This window comes from Dermochelys coriacea, chromosome 5 (genome assembly GCF_009764565.3).
Source record: "Dermochelys coriacea isolate rDerCor1 chromosome 5, rDerCor1.pri.v4, whole genome shotgun sequence".
Taxonomy (NCBI): domain Eukaryota; kingdom Metazoa; phylum Chordata; order Testudines; family Dermochelyidae; genus Dermochelys; species Dermochelys coriacea.
In genome coordinates this window covers 28,230,560-28,246,782 of record NC_050072.1, presented here as the reverse complement: position 1 = coordinate 28,246,782, position 16,223 = coordinate 28,230,560, and the positions used below count along the sequence as shown (strand labels likewise).

General features: G+C 42.5%; 1 protein-coding gene across 4 annotated transcripts in view; it reads left to right on the top strand.

Annotated features, from left to right (window-relative positions):
• The window catches only part of RICTOR (RPTOR independent companion of MTOR complex 2), a 179,009-nt gene that overhangs the window by 33,768 nt on the left and 129,018 nt on the right, over positions 1-16,223 (top strand). For 3 of the 4 annotated variants that reach the window (XM_038403986.2, XM_038403987.2, XM_038403988.2), the window contains one exon: positions 4,894-4,991. The exons of the other annotated variant lie outside the window; for it this stretch is intronic. In XM_038403986.2, coding sequence (XP_038259914.1) covers positions 4,894-4,991 — 98 coding nt within the window. The remainder of the gene's footprint in view (positions 1-4,893; positions 4,992-16,223) is intronic. 4 annotated transcript variants of the gene reach the window in all.

The window sequence follows — 16,223 nt, the reverse complement described above, 5'->3', positions numbered from 1 at the left end:
CTTCTTAATGAGCCTATGTGACGATCTTCCAAACTTGCATGAAGACCTTGATAAACTGAGTACTTGTAAAGAACTTTCATTTTCAAAAAATAATTTACATCTATCTACTTAACTCTGACCAGTGATAGATTTAATTCCATTGAATGTTTCTAATCAAATTATTCCTTATCTCTGCTTAATTCCTGTGGACAGCATCGAGTTTGGAAGGCTGCTCTCAGAGGCTTGTTTGCAAACAACTCCATTGCATCTAAATACTTTGTGTAATCTTCATGTGATTCAAGTATAACACAGTGGTTGTCTGCGGCTGTTTATTAATTCTGTGGTCCTCTTAAAGTGAGAGGGAAAAAAAATTGTATATAATTTTTAGTCGGAATTGTTAAATGAACTTATGCATGCATTGTAGTTGTAAATTAGTCCCAGGATATTAGAGACACAAGGTTGTCCAATAAAAGATATGCCCTCACCCATTTTATGTCTCTAAATGAAATGTTGTGAGGTGAAAGGAGTTCCTGACTTTTAGTTTTAGTTACTTGAGAGAAGACTTTAGGGAAGCTTCTAAAGTGCTAAAAGTGAGCCTAAACAGACCATTTTTTTTCAAACTGTCAGGCATTTTCGCCCCTGGGCAGGGTTCAGTGAGGTTATCAGGGGTCAGGAAGTGAGGTTTCCACAGGGCTGCAGCCAGCCAAGTGTCCGGTCCAAGACAGGACAAGGACCCCTCCTTTACCAGAGGTGGTAAAGGAGATTGGGAGAGCATGGCCCTTTCCAGCCCTCCCCAGGCAGCAGCTGCCTGCTGCTCTCCCCTCCGTGATTTCTGGGGACTCCTTGAATGCTCTTCCTGCTGCTGCCCAGTCCTGGATGCCCACTGGTCAACAGCCCTGGGTATTTTTAAACTGTCCTGAGTCTGTGGGAGTGAGAGCCCCTGGCAAGGGGGAGGGAAGGCAAGAACCCCCTGTCCATTCAATGCCACTCTGCCATGGGCTCCTCTAGGGGTGGAGCCAACTAAATGCTGCCACCACTGTGCTCCTCTTGGGTGAGTCACTTTCTGCAGTAGATGGGAGTGGGTTAGCAGGGGGGCTGTTATGAGACTCCAGTGTAGAAGGGGAAGTTTGGATAGTTCTGCTTTAGATTACTTTTGTAGGATCCTCTGATAGAAATGACATTGGCTGGTGCTTCAGCCTGCTGTTTCTACTGTAAATATACTCACAATACATGCACTCGTTATTGTATTAACTACTGATCAAGCATCTCAGGAGGGATGTGTGTGAAATTACACATTAATCAATTAACTCATTTATAGAGTCATTAACATTTTTGTGGAAATCTACCATGCTTCCTGTTTGTTCTGTCAGTATATGCTTAACAGGAACAGTGGTTGGAACATTTATTTTTACATGTGGTCAGACAATGCTGCCAAATCTGCTAGGGGAAGGTTGTGTCACTGGTGCTAGTGTGGTGATTACAGCTTGTGGTCCATCCCTTCACTGGCTGCTTTCTGAAGTAGAGCTCTTTGGTGATATCTTGAACATGCTAGGGAATAGACTCTCTGACTCACTGCATTTACTCCACCAGAATCATAATGTATCTCCATCCTCAAGTGCTTAAAAGTCATGAGAATTTTGTAAAATATGGATTCTTCTTGCTTTGTGATTTTGCATTTTTAGCGTATGTGCTGGAGGATTCTCTGCACCTTGAAGGACCACAATTTGAGGACTTCAGTATCTCAGACATAGGTCAGAGTTTTGTTACAGGAGTGTGTGGGTGAGATTCTGTGGCCTGCGTTGTGCAGGAGGTCAGACTAGATGATCGTAATGGTCCCTTCTGACCTTTAAAGTCCATGATTATCATATTTTGAAGCTTTTCTCCATAACCAGAAGGTCTAAAAAACTTTTTTTTAAATGAAAGATTGATTCTAGGAGCTAGTGTTTCAGGAAAACTAAACATGGTGAGAATCATGATAAAATTCTGAGAGATGGCAACACTGCCAATCATATCTTCCTACCTTTTCCTACTATTTATAGGAAATTTCAATCCATTGTTCTGCAAATATATACACACACCAGTTCTGGACTTCCCCCTGCTGCCATAATATAAGAATTTCCAGGGATGTCCAGGAGAAAGTTCTGCACTGAATCTTGGATCTTTGATTCAAGGGGAATCCAGTTAGCTGCAGAACCTCAGATCTGGTTAGGGTGAGGATATATATCTCAGTTGCAGGTAGGAAAAGAATGGCTGTAGCCAGGCTGAGCCAGATTACTTTCCTTAAACTCTGTTCACTCTGTGTTGTTTTACCCCACCCCTCCCACTGGTATTTCTCTCATCTTACACCCTTTTATTCAGGTTTATTTCTGGTAATGATATGAAAATGAGCCATACCCCTTTTACCTAGTTGGAATCCGTTCCCTGTGAGTATTGATTGGAACTAAGGTTTGAGTTGATGGTGCTTGACCTACATGCTGACTACTTCATACTTCTCTCCTGAACTAGTGTATTCTGAGGTGGAATCTGTAATTCTTTATCAGCCTGGTCCTTCTGCAGTTGTATATTGCTGGTATAAACAGATCATAATGGACCAAATTGTTCTACTCATCTTTGTAGTTTAGTAATAGAAAAGACCTCTTGTTCTCTCAATGTCCTGCTTATATTGTAGCTTGTATACTAGAGTCCCTTCTCCAGGACAGCAAGATCGTGCTGCAATGAGATCTTACTGGGGGATTGGTGTGTGTGTGTGTGTGTGTTTGTTTGTTTTTTGTTTGGTGTGTGTGTGTGTGTGTGTGTGTGTGTGTGTGTGTGTGTGGTGTCTTCTTTTTTATTTTTTTTTTTCTTTCCTGTTTTGATGGTAGGGGTTTTGGAAAGTATCCAGGACTCTGAGTTGCATGAAAAGCTTGGGATACTTTCTGGCCCCTCTGTAAGCTAGAAAATTAGTTTAGCAAGATTTCTCTCAAGCTTTGTAGTCTGTATGAATAAGAATGACTGACTGAATCATTAGAGAAACGTACTTGCCTATAATTCAGCCTCTCAGAAGATGTAACTAAATTCCTATTTGTCCACCTGCCTTCCTCTCAAAGTTTAAACTTTATCAGCTCAAGTCTGATAATTTACGGCATTCTTTGCTTCCCGTTTATCAGAGAACTGAAGCTGAACATTTTAGAAGGCTCGGCGGTATTGGCAGCTGTGTGTTACAGGTCCAAAAGCTTTTGTGAGCTAGGGAAATTCCCACCTATGCCATGCTAAAAGCAAAACCAAAAAGAATAGGAGTCAGTTAAATTATATTTTCAGAGAAGACAAATAACAGGGAGGTAGTTTTCCCCTTTGGTTATAAGCCCTGAAATTAGGGGTTATGACCTAAACTGAAAGCAGTACCATAACTATACCGTAGCATCATCCTCTTTAATTTTCCTTTGTTATGGCTTTGACAGCTTGAAGCATCTAAAACTGGATAAAATGCTAGGAAAATAAACTATACAGAACAATCCTGAACTTGGATCATGATGGACCTGCCAATAGAATCTCTTCCATCTTTAAATTGTATGATCCTCTCAAAAGCAAATGCTTTTGATGTGGTATCCAAATATATGTGTAGAAAAGTTTTATATCAACCTCAGTTTGTTTAGTGGGTTTTATTTGGTTTAACCCTGATGCATAACATTCTACCATACACTCCCTCCTCAAGCTATCCTGTATGTGTTTGACCAGATACCTGATTGATGGTGCTTACTGGCTGTTCAGTTGAAGGTTAGACTGGAGTAAATTTTGTTGGAGTAAAGATTGCATCTCCTAATGGTAGAGCAGGCTCCTGCCCTGTTCTTCTACATCAGTTCAGGATATGTCTTGAGTAGAGACTTGTCCATTTATTCAGATTTTGTGATCTGCAATACATTTCTTTTTGAATGACAGAGACCACTAACGTGTTTGTGGAGTTATGGGGGATAGCGCTTTCTGTGATTAGAGCAGTCATTTTCAAACTGGTTTGCACAGAGCTGGCTGGTCAGAAGGTGCTTGCTGTCCTTTCTTTCCAGCTGCAAGTTTCACTAAGACGGGAGAAAATGCATTACATATTTCACTAATAATGCTTTTCCAGGCTGTGATAGGATTACTTGAAAGGTCTAATGTCCCATGTTCTCAGTTGTAACTGGTCCTGGCTGCTTTAGAAAAGCAGTTCCGAGTGTTCAGATTACAATAGATCCACCTCCAGGCAAACTCCTTTTTGCCGCTGCTTCCTAGCGGGTCCCTCTCCGGCTGTGGTATGGCCTGGGGTAGTGGTTGGTTGGGAAATATAAGATATTAATATCAGAAAAGTTAAGAAGGTAAATATTTTATTGAATGTTGTACAGCTGCTGTTAAACAATGCATGCCTACAATTTGGTATCATGGAAGAATAGCCTCTGGCTAAGGCACTGCACTAATATTTGGGAGATCAGGGTCACTTCCTAATTTGACCACAAAATTCCTGAGTGACGCTGAACAAATTGCTCACTCTTTGTGCTTTAACTCACAGTCTGTAAAAAGGAAATAATACTTCCCTAACTCTCAGAGGTGCTGAGGATAAATTCATTAAGATTTATGATGTACTCAGGTATTGTAGTGTTGGAGAATATATAAATATCTAGATTTACAATTTGCTAAAGTTTGTTTAATAACAGGGTATTGCTAAAATTTTCCTTTGAAATATGTGTGTGTCCACTTCTTGGGCTTGTGCCACTTACTCTGGGAACACAAATACGCATATTGCAGTTCTAGGTATAAGCCAAATCAGAACTCTTTGAAGAAAAGCAGGCTAGATCCTTAACCAAAAGCAGGAAAAATAAACAGGGTACCTATTATTATGTTTGGGAAAATGTGGTGAATGCTTGTTTTTTCTGAATCATATCTACCAATAATCTGTTTCTTTTGCAGAACCCTATGATAACTTGAGGGAGATTCTCCAAAATGTGGCCAAATTACAAGGTGTTTCAAATATGAGAAAACTAGGCCACTTGAATAATTTTACTAAGGTAAGAACTTAACTGGTATAGCTTGTTTAGTGGTCATATCTTTTAATGATTATTTTATTTTTTTTACTATGCCAGATGTTTGTTAGGAGCTTCACAGTAGTCCCTGCTTCGAAGAATTTGATTCAGAATTTAGATGTGACACCATGGCGAGAGAGAACAAACAAGATCATGCGTTAGTTCACTTACCTCTCGGTGGCTGAATTTTTGTTTGTTTAATTCACTCGTGGGTTTTGTGACAGAAGTGAGTTTTAGTGGAAATTTGAATGACGTGAGCAAAACTGGAATAGGTTTGAGAGGGGAATGGAGTTGCATGGAAAAAGGAATGGAGATGTTTGGGGGGGGGGGGAGAGGGGAAGGAGATAGAGGGAGTGTTTCCAGAGATCTGGGGAAAGTGAAAGGAGATTAATTCAGTTATAAGTAGAAATGTACCTTTTAATGTAAGGCAGAAGTACACAGAGCAATAGATAGCCAGTAGAGCAGTTCAGAGAGAAGAGTTGTAGCTTGACCTTAACAGGAGGCAAGAAATATTTCAAAAGCAGAATTTGGGTAGACAGAACAGAGAGGGTTAGGTAAGAGGCCTTTTTTTTTTCCTACTTATATTTACTGTTGATTCACGGTGGTATGATTTATAGTTTTGTCACTTCAGTCCAGGTGACTAGTGTGCAAACACCAAAATAGCGAACGGTATATAAATGCCTTGGTAGTATATTAGATCCTGATTTTTGTATGGAAATTGACTAATGTTTTTAAAAATGTATTTAGTGTCTCTTTTGATCAAGCTAATCCCTTTCCAGTTACATTTATTCCATACTTACTCATACTTCAAAACTCCGTCTTTAAGGGGGTGATTATATGGGCTTGAAAATATAGTCTCCTCACTCCTTTCAGTGAGTGGTGTTGGGGAAGGAAAAACCTGACTGAAATTTCATTCAGAAATCTGTGATGGAAAAGGTGATACAGGTACTTAAGTTGTTTTGTGTTAAATACCAAAAAACTCTGATAAAAGGAAATGAATAGGAATTATGACACTTTTTTGTATTTCACATTATGTATATTTGAGTTATATCTGCTATCTTTAGTGACTAAAATACTTATTCCTGTCACTGTAAAACCAACATAGTTAAGAAAATGATCTGGATTCTATTACTACATGTACATCAACTAATTTTTATTAAGTTCCAACCAAGGGTGTGCGCAAGGGAGGGCAAGCAGGGGCACAGTTTCCCCACAAAACAGCCTGGGCACAGAACTCCACCGGGGCAGGTAGAGTGAACAGTTTGGCCCTTGGGCTGTGGAGGGAGGGAGAGGAGGAGAGCCAGTTCCACCTCCTGTAGTGGGGAGAGCCAGCTCCTCAGTGCTGGTCCAGGGCAGGAGATGACAGCTCCTCTAGTCCCAGGGCCATGGGGAAGGGAGGGAGAGCCAACTCCACCGGGCCGTGGCGGGGAGAGGCAGCTCCTCTGGATGCAGGAGTGGGAGTGGGGGGATGGAAAGACAGCTCCTCTGGTTGCAGGGATACAAAGTGCCCCTCCAAAAGTGGCCAATTTTTTATACCTGTGCATGCCACTGGTTCCAACAACAGTGAAGGTTGTCAAATCTGCTTCATTCTCATGCAGAGCGGTTAGACAACAGACTCCTTGAAACCTGTCCAGAAGCCAATCCGAAGTCTTTAAAGTGTGCATCCTTGAAGTTGAAACTTGAATTGAGTTCCTCCAAGTGCCTGAGCTATGCATCAGTGCTGTCTGCGTCGATGCAGACAAGCAGATCAGCTTCACCCATGGTTCCCTTCACTACAGCAAGAGCTCTTCATACCACAAGTGAAGTTACATCTGACATTGTACTAAGCACAGAAGGTCCTAAATGAGAGCTGGTCGTCCTCAGTACCACTGACAAATCTCTCCCTTCCAGGCCGGCTCTGAACCTCTTGACACCTGCTTCATGCAGGCTTAGCCTTTACAGAGAATTTGGAGAGTTTGCAGAGTGTAGTGAGATTTTTGTCCCTTTAGATAATTCTCGACCATTCTTGTCCAGACTTCCTTTTCAGAAATTTGTCCTGGACCAGCAGTCCCATCCAGAGTTCATAAAAAGTTTTTTTATTTGAAATACTTTACACTAATTTTATCAGTCAGCTAAACAAAAGAGCCAAATAACACCCTTCTAGCTCATCAGAATTCAGAAAAAAACTCTTATTGTGGCATTCCACAAACAATTGCAACTTCTCTCTCATAAAAGGGCAGAGTTTCCTCCCTCCCTTCAGAAGAATCTGGGACAGTTTAAGGGAGGCTATTTAATGCCAGTGGTCTATAATGTGCAGTGAATTGATCTCCACTATAGTGGGGATTGAAGAATTATAATTACCCCAAATCAAGTGGGATTCTCTCAATTCAAAACCAGAATGGTTATGTTTTTCCTATTCTCTAATATCTGGGAGATTAGAATGATCCAAGTGTACATGCTACATAAACAAGAAAGAAACTCATTTTTTTGAGTTTGATAAGAACAGGAAGTTCGTTTCTGTCCTAAAAATAGATTTTTTTTTTCACCCTCTGGCAGAGCCACCATCAAGCACAGAAAATCCTGATGTCTGTGGACAGAGTGGGTGCCACTAAAGAAATATGTGAATAAAAAGATAAAAATCATTCAAACAGGGTTTTGAGTTCTTATCTACTGGATTAAGAATCTGTAGTTTCAGTGATTACAAGCTCACAAATGCTCCCTCTACACCAGTGGTTCTTAAACTGATGCTGCCGCTTGTTCAGGGAAAGCCCCTGGCGGGCCGGTCTGGTTTATTTACCTGCCGTGTCCACAGGTTCGGCTGATTGCAGCTCCCACTGGCCATGGTTCACCACTCCAGGCCAATGGGGGCTGCAGGAAGGATGGCCAGCACATTCCTTGGCCCGTACCGCTTTCTGCAGCCCCTATTGGCCTGGAGTGGTGAACTGCAGCCAGTGGAAGCAGTGATCAGCCAAACCTGCGGACGTGGCAGGTAAACTACATGTACATGCGTGGCCCACTAGGGGCTTTCCCTGAACAAGCGGCGGCCCTAGTTTGAGAACCACTGCTCGACACCAAAAAGAAGGGTAGCAGATGAATGGAAGGGTTCAAAAACTCCCAAGAGGTATAAAAACAGACTTCCCTCTGACACAGCTTTTGATGCCATCAAATTCATACCATACTCTTTTAGTGTAAGAAAAGTGGCTGTTGCAACTTGTGGCTCAGAGCAATTGAAGTGCACTGTGAATCTGGGTTTCCTGATTGGGGTTTTTGGAGAGTGTTGGGGACAACTTCCTGGTACAAGTGCTGGAGGAACTGATATGGGGCCGTGCTCCTTTTGACCTGCTGCTTACAAACGGAAGAATTGGTAAGGGAAGTAGAAGTGGGTGGCAGCCTAGGCAGCAGTGACCATGAAATGGTCGAGTTCAGGATCCTGAAAAAAGGAAGGAAGGAGAGTAGCAAAATACGGACCCTGGACTTCAGAAAAGCAGACTTAGGAAACTGATGGGCAGGATACCCCGGGAGGCTAATATGAGGAGGAAAGGAGTCCAGGAAAGCTGGCTGTATTTTAAAGAAGCCTCATTGAGGGCACAGGAACAAACCATCCTGATGTGCAGAAAGAATAGCAAACATGGCAGGCGACCAACTTGGCTTAATAGTGAAATCTTTGGTGAGCCTAAACTCAAAAAGGAAGCTTACAAGAAGTGGAAATTTGGACAGATGACTAGGGAGGCGTATAGAAATATTGCTAGAGCATGCAGGGTATAATCAGGAAGACCAAGGCACAATTGGAATTGCATCTAGCAAGGGATGTGAAGGGTAACAAGAAGGGTTTCTACAGATATATTAGCAACAAGACGGTTAGGGGAAGTGTGGGACCGTTACTGAATGGGGGAGGCAACATAGTGACAGATGATGTGGAAAAAGCTGAAGTACTCGGTGCTTTTTTTGCCTTGGTCTTCACAAACAAGGTCAGCTCCCAGACTGCTGCACTGGGCAACACGGTATGGGGATTAGGTGAGCAGCCCTCAGTGGTGAAAGAACAGGTTAAGGACTATTTAGAAAAGCTGGATGTGCACAAGTCCATGGGTCCAAGGGTGCTGAGGGAGTTGGCTGATGTGCAGAGCCATTGACCATTATCTTTGAAAACTCGTGGTGAGCGGGGGAGGTCCCGGACGATTGGAAAAAGGCAAATATAGTGCCCATATTTTAAAAAAGGGAATAAAGACTCTGGGGAACTACAGACCAGTCAGCCTCACTTCAGTTTCTGGTAAAATCATGGAGCAGGTCCTCAAGGAATCCATTTTGAAGCTCTTGGAGAAGAAGGTGATCAGGAACAGTCAATATGGATTCACCAAGAGCAAATCATGCCTGACCAATCTAATTGCCTTCTGTGATGAGATAATGGACTCTGTGGATATGGGGAAGGTGGTGGATGTGATGCATCTTGACTTTAGCAAAGCTTTTGGTATGGTCTCCCACAGTATTCTTGCCAGCAAGTTAAAGAAGTAAGGCTTGATGAACGGACTATAAGGTGGATAGAAAGCTGGCTAGATTGTCGTGATCAACGGCTCGATGTCTAGTTGGCAGCCGGTATCAAGTGGAGTGCCCCAAGGGTTGGTCCTGGGGCCAGTTTTGTTCAACATACTTATTAATGGTCTGGATGATGGGATTAATTGCACCCTCAGCAAGTTCGCAGATGACATTAAACTTGGGGGAGAGGTAGAAAAGCTGGAGGGTAGGGATAGGGTCCAGAGTGACCTAGACAAATTGAAGGATTGGGCCAAAAGAAATCTAATGAGGTTCAACAAGAACACGTGCAGAGTTCTGCACTTAGGAAGGAAGTTCTGCACCGCTAGAGGCTGGGGACCGACTGGCTAAAGAGCAGTTCTGCAGAAAAGGACCTGGGGATTACAGTGGATGAGAAGCTGCATGAGAGTCAGCAGTGTGCCCTTGTTGCCAAAAAGGCCAATGGCATATTGGGCTGTATTAGTAGGAGCATTGCCAGCAAATTGAGGGAAGTGATTATTCCCTTCTATTTGGCACTGATGAGGCCACACCTGGTGTATTGCATCCAGTTTTGGTCGTCCCCCCCCCCCACAGAAGGGATGTGGACAAATTGGAGAGAGTCCAGCAGAGGGCAACAAAAATGATTAGGGAGTTGGGGCACATGACTTATGAGGAGAGGCTGAGCGAACTGGGGTTATTTAGTCTGCAGAAGAGAAGAGTGAGGGGGGATTTGATGGCAGCCTTCAGTTACCTGAAGGGGGGTTCCAAAGAGGATAGAGCTAGGCTGTTCTGAGTGGTGGCAGATGAGAGAACAAGAAGCAATGGTCTCAAGTTGCAGTGGGGGAGGTCTGGATATTAGGAAACACTATTTCTCTAGGAGGGTGGTGAAGCACTGGAATGGGTTACTTAGGGAGGTAGTGGAATCTCCATCCTTAGAGGTTTTAAGGCCTAGCTTGACAAAACCTTGGCTGGGATAATTTAGTTGCTGTTTTGGTCCTGCTTTAAGCAGGGGATTGGACTAGATGACCTCCTGAGGTCTCTTCCAACCCTAATATTTTGTGATTGAAGGCCAGGCCCCAACTTCAATTCTAAATGAAAAATAAATTTTAATCTTTCTTCTTCTCCCATCTAATTACAAATGTTAGTGACGTACACCCTGGTAGACATTGGATCCATCATTACTGTCCCTATCGGGGGAAAAAAAGCATAGATTTCTACTTTAAATTTTTTTCAAGTATCAAAAAAGAGTGGGACTTGTGACCAGTCCTGATCTTTCAAATATAAATTCATTATATGGGCACGATAGACTGTTTCTTACTATATGTTTTTATCTGATATGTTCACAGTCTACATGGAGAAGACAGAGTGGGAGGGAAACAGAGGTATGGAGAGGGGAGATGACTTGCCCATGGTCACCCAGTGAGGTTAGTGGCAGAGCCAGGAACAGGATCAAATCTCATGAGTCTGAGTGCAGTGCAATGTCCACTGGACCAATTATGTCATTTATATTATACTGTTAACTGCCTCAGTCTATTCCTTATGTCATAAAAAGCATTTGCAAAAATGATTATGATGCTCAGACATCTAGATATTATACATTGAGTCTTTTGCACACAAATGGGAGCAGGGCCATTTCATATTTAACATTTTAAAGTATGCATAGAGTTTTACAGGTAGATAAGAAGCCTTACCTCAGTTTCATAGGCTTATTTTAAATTTTGTTTAACTTTGACATGAAAGTGAGATTTCCCATAGAGACACTAACCATCTTGATACTCATCAGGATATAGTTTGGCTTCCTTTAGAGCTACAGGTGAGTACATCATATGCGCATTTAACTTGAGCGAATTCAGCTATACGTGCTTGGCAAAAAAAAACAAAAACAAAACAACAAGATATCTGTAAATAGTCCGGGCGCTTCTGCCCACCATTCCACTTGAGCATATGCCTCAGAGTAAGCGTGAGATGGGAGAGAGGAATCTGCTGTTCCCTCATTCACTCTCAGTTCTCGCGTGCCTCTCATAGTGTGAGCATCTCGCTGTGCTGAGTGGGATTCTAGTGTTTAAAGATACTGTACGTATTTTCATACAACATGGCCCCTAAATGCAAGTCAACTACTTCACTGTTTTTTCGGTTGAGCACCAGATGATCTGTTCCAATGCTGGAGGAAAAACTGGCTGTGATGGACTTACTGAGAGATGGTATGTCAGTCTCCAACGTGGCGCATAAATATGGCCGCAACGAATCTAGCATCCATCCTGTCAAGATTCGAGAGTGAGAAATTCGTCAAGCCGTGGCATCAAGTGCTCCAATAACTGCTACAGTGATGAGCCAGGTGCGTGATAAAACTTCAGTGAAGACTGAAAAGGCATTAAATTTATGGCTGGAAGACATGAATCATAAACCTGTGCCTATCGATGGCAACACGTTGGAAGAGAAGGCTTTTAGCCTCTATGCGCTGTTCAAAGCTCCCGCCGAAGAGGGACAGCCTTCTGATGAGAAGGAATTCAAAGCCAGCTAAGGTTCGCTTAACAGTTTTAGGAACCACTTCAACCTCAAAAACATGCAGACTACTGGTGAAGCTGCATCTGCCAATGAAGAGGCAGCAAAAGCCTACCCCGAACAATTAAAGAAAATCATAAAAGAAAAGGGCTATCTTCCGGAACAAGTTTTTAAAGCTGACGAGACTGGGCTCTTCTGGGGGGAAAAAAAAGCCCAACCACACTTCAAGATCAGAAAGACAAGCCCCTGGCTTCAAAGCAGTTAGACAGTGTGTCTGTGTTGTTTTGTGGCAATGTGGCTGGGCATTTAATAAAGCCGGGCTTGCTCTACAGGGCTGCAAATCCCCGTGCCCTAAAAGGCAAGAACAGAAATCTCCTGCCTGTGTTCTGGCAATCAAATAAAAAGGCTTGGGTGATGGCAGCATTATTTCTGGATTCGTTCCACAAGTGTTTGTTTCGTTTTGGAGGTCAAGCGGTACCTTGAAGAGAAACGACTTGACTTTAAAGTATTGCTGATCATAGACAGTGCTCCTGGCCACCCTGTGGCACTCTGGTTTGCGCATAACGACTTGAAGTAATCTTTCTCCCTCCGATACCAGCTCCATCCTCCAACCTCTCGACCAAGACGTGATTCGCTGTTTCAAGGCCACGTACGCAATGCTTATATTCTCACAGATATGTAGCGCTATGGATGCTGATCCCAATCTTTGTGATGGAGTGTTGGAAGTCCTTCAATATTGCCAATTGTATCACTTATATTAAACAGGCAATGGATGCAATCAAGCCTGAAACAGTCAATGCATGTTGGCGAAACCTATCGAAAGACTGCGTGAATGATTTTAAGGGTTTCCTGACTATTGACAAAGAAGTGAAACGCATTGTTCAGGTGGCCAGGCAAGTGGGTGGTGATGGCTTCGTCGACATCCTTGAGGAAGAAATTGAAGAATTAATTGAGAGCCATAGAGAAACATTGACTAACGAAGAGTTAGAGGAACTGATGAAATCGTCTACAACAATGCTTCTCAAGTTATCTGATGTGGGGGACCGGCAATTTTTTTTCCAATGTGTGTGCAGAGCGGCAGTCGATGGCTTGCAGACCGGCACCAGTCCGCAGACCACTGCTTTGAGTAGCACTGGTCTAAAGAAGACTAAGATGATGACGACTAACAGGAAGAGCCAGCAAGTTGGAATCTTCATACATTTGCTGAAGTGTTCCAAGCAGCGAAACACTTGAATGATTTAATTTCTGAATATGATCCCTCCATGGAATGAAGCCACAAAATCACAGGTCGTATTACAGATGATTTGAGACCATATCAATAAATGTTTGAGCACCTCAAGAGACAATAGCGACAGATGCTAATCACCACCATGTTTTTCAAGGATAAACAACCAACAGCAGATGAGCCTACGCAATCAACTTCTCGAGCTGAACCAGAGCCAACCACTTCATCTACGACTCGCTTTCCATCACCCAAGCTCTGTCATCTCCGTCTCCTGGATCGACATCAAGCCCTGAGACCCCCTGTAATTATCCCCTGTAATTAAAAATACAGTACTGTAAAATTATATTTTGCATATGTACTCTTTGCTGTATGCGTTATACATTTATGCATATTACTGTACAGGGTTGTGTACACAACCCTGTACAGTATACTGTACTTTATGGGCAATTTAAGGGATTTTCAAGGGTAATTTTGACTATAAAGCGATTTTCGCCTTACGTGCTGACTTGAGAACCTAACCCCTGTGTAAGATGCAACTCCACTGTGTTATCTTCACATCCCAATTCCCATGCCAACTATGGTTCTTGAGAATTGCACTTGAGGACCAATACTTTGTAGCCATGTCGTGCAGTCTCTTTCATCATCTTTGATGCTGTGGTTAGCAAACCTAGCAATAATTATGGTCTCAAAATTTGAGGAGTGAAGCATCCAAATATACTGTTATCTGTTCAACTGAAGACACTATCATCCAGAGGCCTGGAGGACAGAGGCAGTTTCCTTTCACCTAGTTCAGAATTCTGTGAAAAATCTAGTGGCTAGGAAGATTAGGAAAAACAGATTAGTGGCAGAACTAAGAGTAGACCAACTTCTAACACAGTTTTGTACATTGACAAACTTTTTTTCCCTTGACAAATATATATGAAATATCTACCTCTTTGCAGAGTATATTGTATATTTATTGAAAATATCATATTTTGCATCAAGCTAGAAACAATGTCTTGAAACTTTGAAATAAGATGAATGACATAATTGGGGTTAGGTACTCAGGTTTTCAGTGTCTTGCAAAAGATTAGAGTTTTTAAAGTGATTATAGAATTCCAACCAACTGCAAATAGTCTAAATATTTCTGGTTTTTGTGTCAGTTTGGTATTCCTAAGACTGACTTTTACAAAGTGCATACTTTTCCTCTTCAAAAAACAGTTTTGAGTTATCTAATGTTTTTTTTCATTTTTTTGAAGATATGAGTGTATATGTGGAATATTTTGAAGAAATAGTTTACTGCTAAGGTGAATCTTATAGATTCCCACACTTGACACAGTCTGCAGCATATGACTGACAGAGCTGAGTAACAAGCCAAGAATTTAGAACCCTAGGCAGAGCCTCAGTTATGTGACCCTAGGAAACATACTGACCCAGATACCAACTGCCAGTTTCTTACTCATAGGCGGTGTTATTGTTGGTCCCAGGATATTTAGAGATACTAGTTGTTTACTCTTTAATTCATTATGCTTTCCTATCTTCGGGTTTTATTTTTCATTTTTCTTTAAGGAAAAATGAAGGAGTAAATGTGGTATATTCTAGATGTACAGTAAAAATTATTTTCAATTTTAATACTTCATTATCTCTTCCTGGAACGGGCGACTTCTGGTCATATTGATCATTTTATGTTCAGAGTCAGTGAATAGGATGAGATGAGGCTTATCTTTATTTCCAAAACAGGGAATCAGTATTTTTTCCTGTTTTGTTTCTGTTTATATATTCCTTTTACAGTTTCCTTGTGAATGCCATCACACAGTTACTTTTTGGCTAAATTTCTCCTCTGTTCAGCTGTATTTCAGAAAGAGACAGGAATACATATGACTAATTGAATATGAACTCTCTATGAAACAGTGGTGGAATTTGATACAAGTAGGAAGACAGGATTTAAATTGCTTTTTAATTTAAGCAGGCATTTCAGATACAATTGGATTCTTTATTTAAGTAAACTAATGTAAATGGAAGTGCTCCCACCATCTTGTCTTCCCTCTGTTTGCTTTCCCTAAATTATGTCCTATGCTCTAGAATGTATTGCATTTACTTCTGCTGCATCAATAGTACAACATTCAACATATCTCCTAAAACAGAGGTGGGCAAACTACAGCCGACCGTCCTGCCCGGCCAATGAGCTCCCAGCTGCAGAGGTTAGTCCCTGGCCCTTCCCCCTCAGCCTCAGCGTGCCATGCCACCAGCACTCTGGACTGCCACTCCTACCGGGGAGCGCACTTCTGCTGGGCAGTGGGGCTGCGAGCTCCTGCTGCTCTGAGCAGCATGGAAATGCGGTGGTGGGGGGAGGGAGAGGGTTTGGATAAGGAACAGGGGGTCCTGAGGGCAGTCAGGGGACAGGGAGCAGGGGGGTTGGATAGGGGGTGAGGTCCCAGGGGGGCAGTTGGGGGTGGGGGTATGGATAGGGTTGGGGCAGTCAGGGGACAGGAAGCAGGGAGAGGTTGGATGGGGTGGAGGTTCTGGGGTGTGTGTGTAAGGGGATGGGGAGTAGGGGGGTTGGATAGGGGGCGGGGGCCAGGCTGTTTGGGGAGGCACAGCCTTCCCTACCCGGCCCTCCATACAGTTTCGCAATGCCGATGTGGCCCTCGGGCTAAAAAGTTTGCCTATCCCTGTCCTAAAAGATAGATACTATGTTTTATGCGTATGACCTTAAGCCAAGAATGTAGAAACCTAGTCTAAATACAACCGTTTGTTTCAGTAATTAGTAGTTAGCAGTAAGTAGTAGTAATTAGATCAGTAGTTGCTGATCCAGTAACTGCTTCTAAGTTTTCCTCTAGATACCCATTTTTTAGATTCAAAAGCGGACTGCCAGATTCGGAAAGTCTCTTTGCTTTGTGGAAAAATTGGAACATTTTAAAGTGAGTCCAGAGTGCTGTTGGCATCTTAGGTTAATGTCCCCCCCCCCTTTTTTTTTTTGGATGCGGAGCGGTTCTTGTTTAGATCAGTGTGTCTAAATTGAAGAG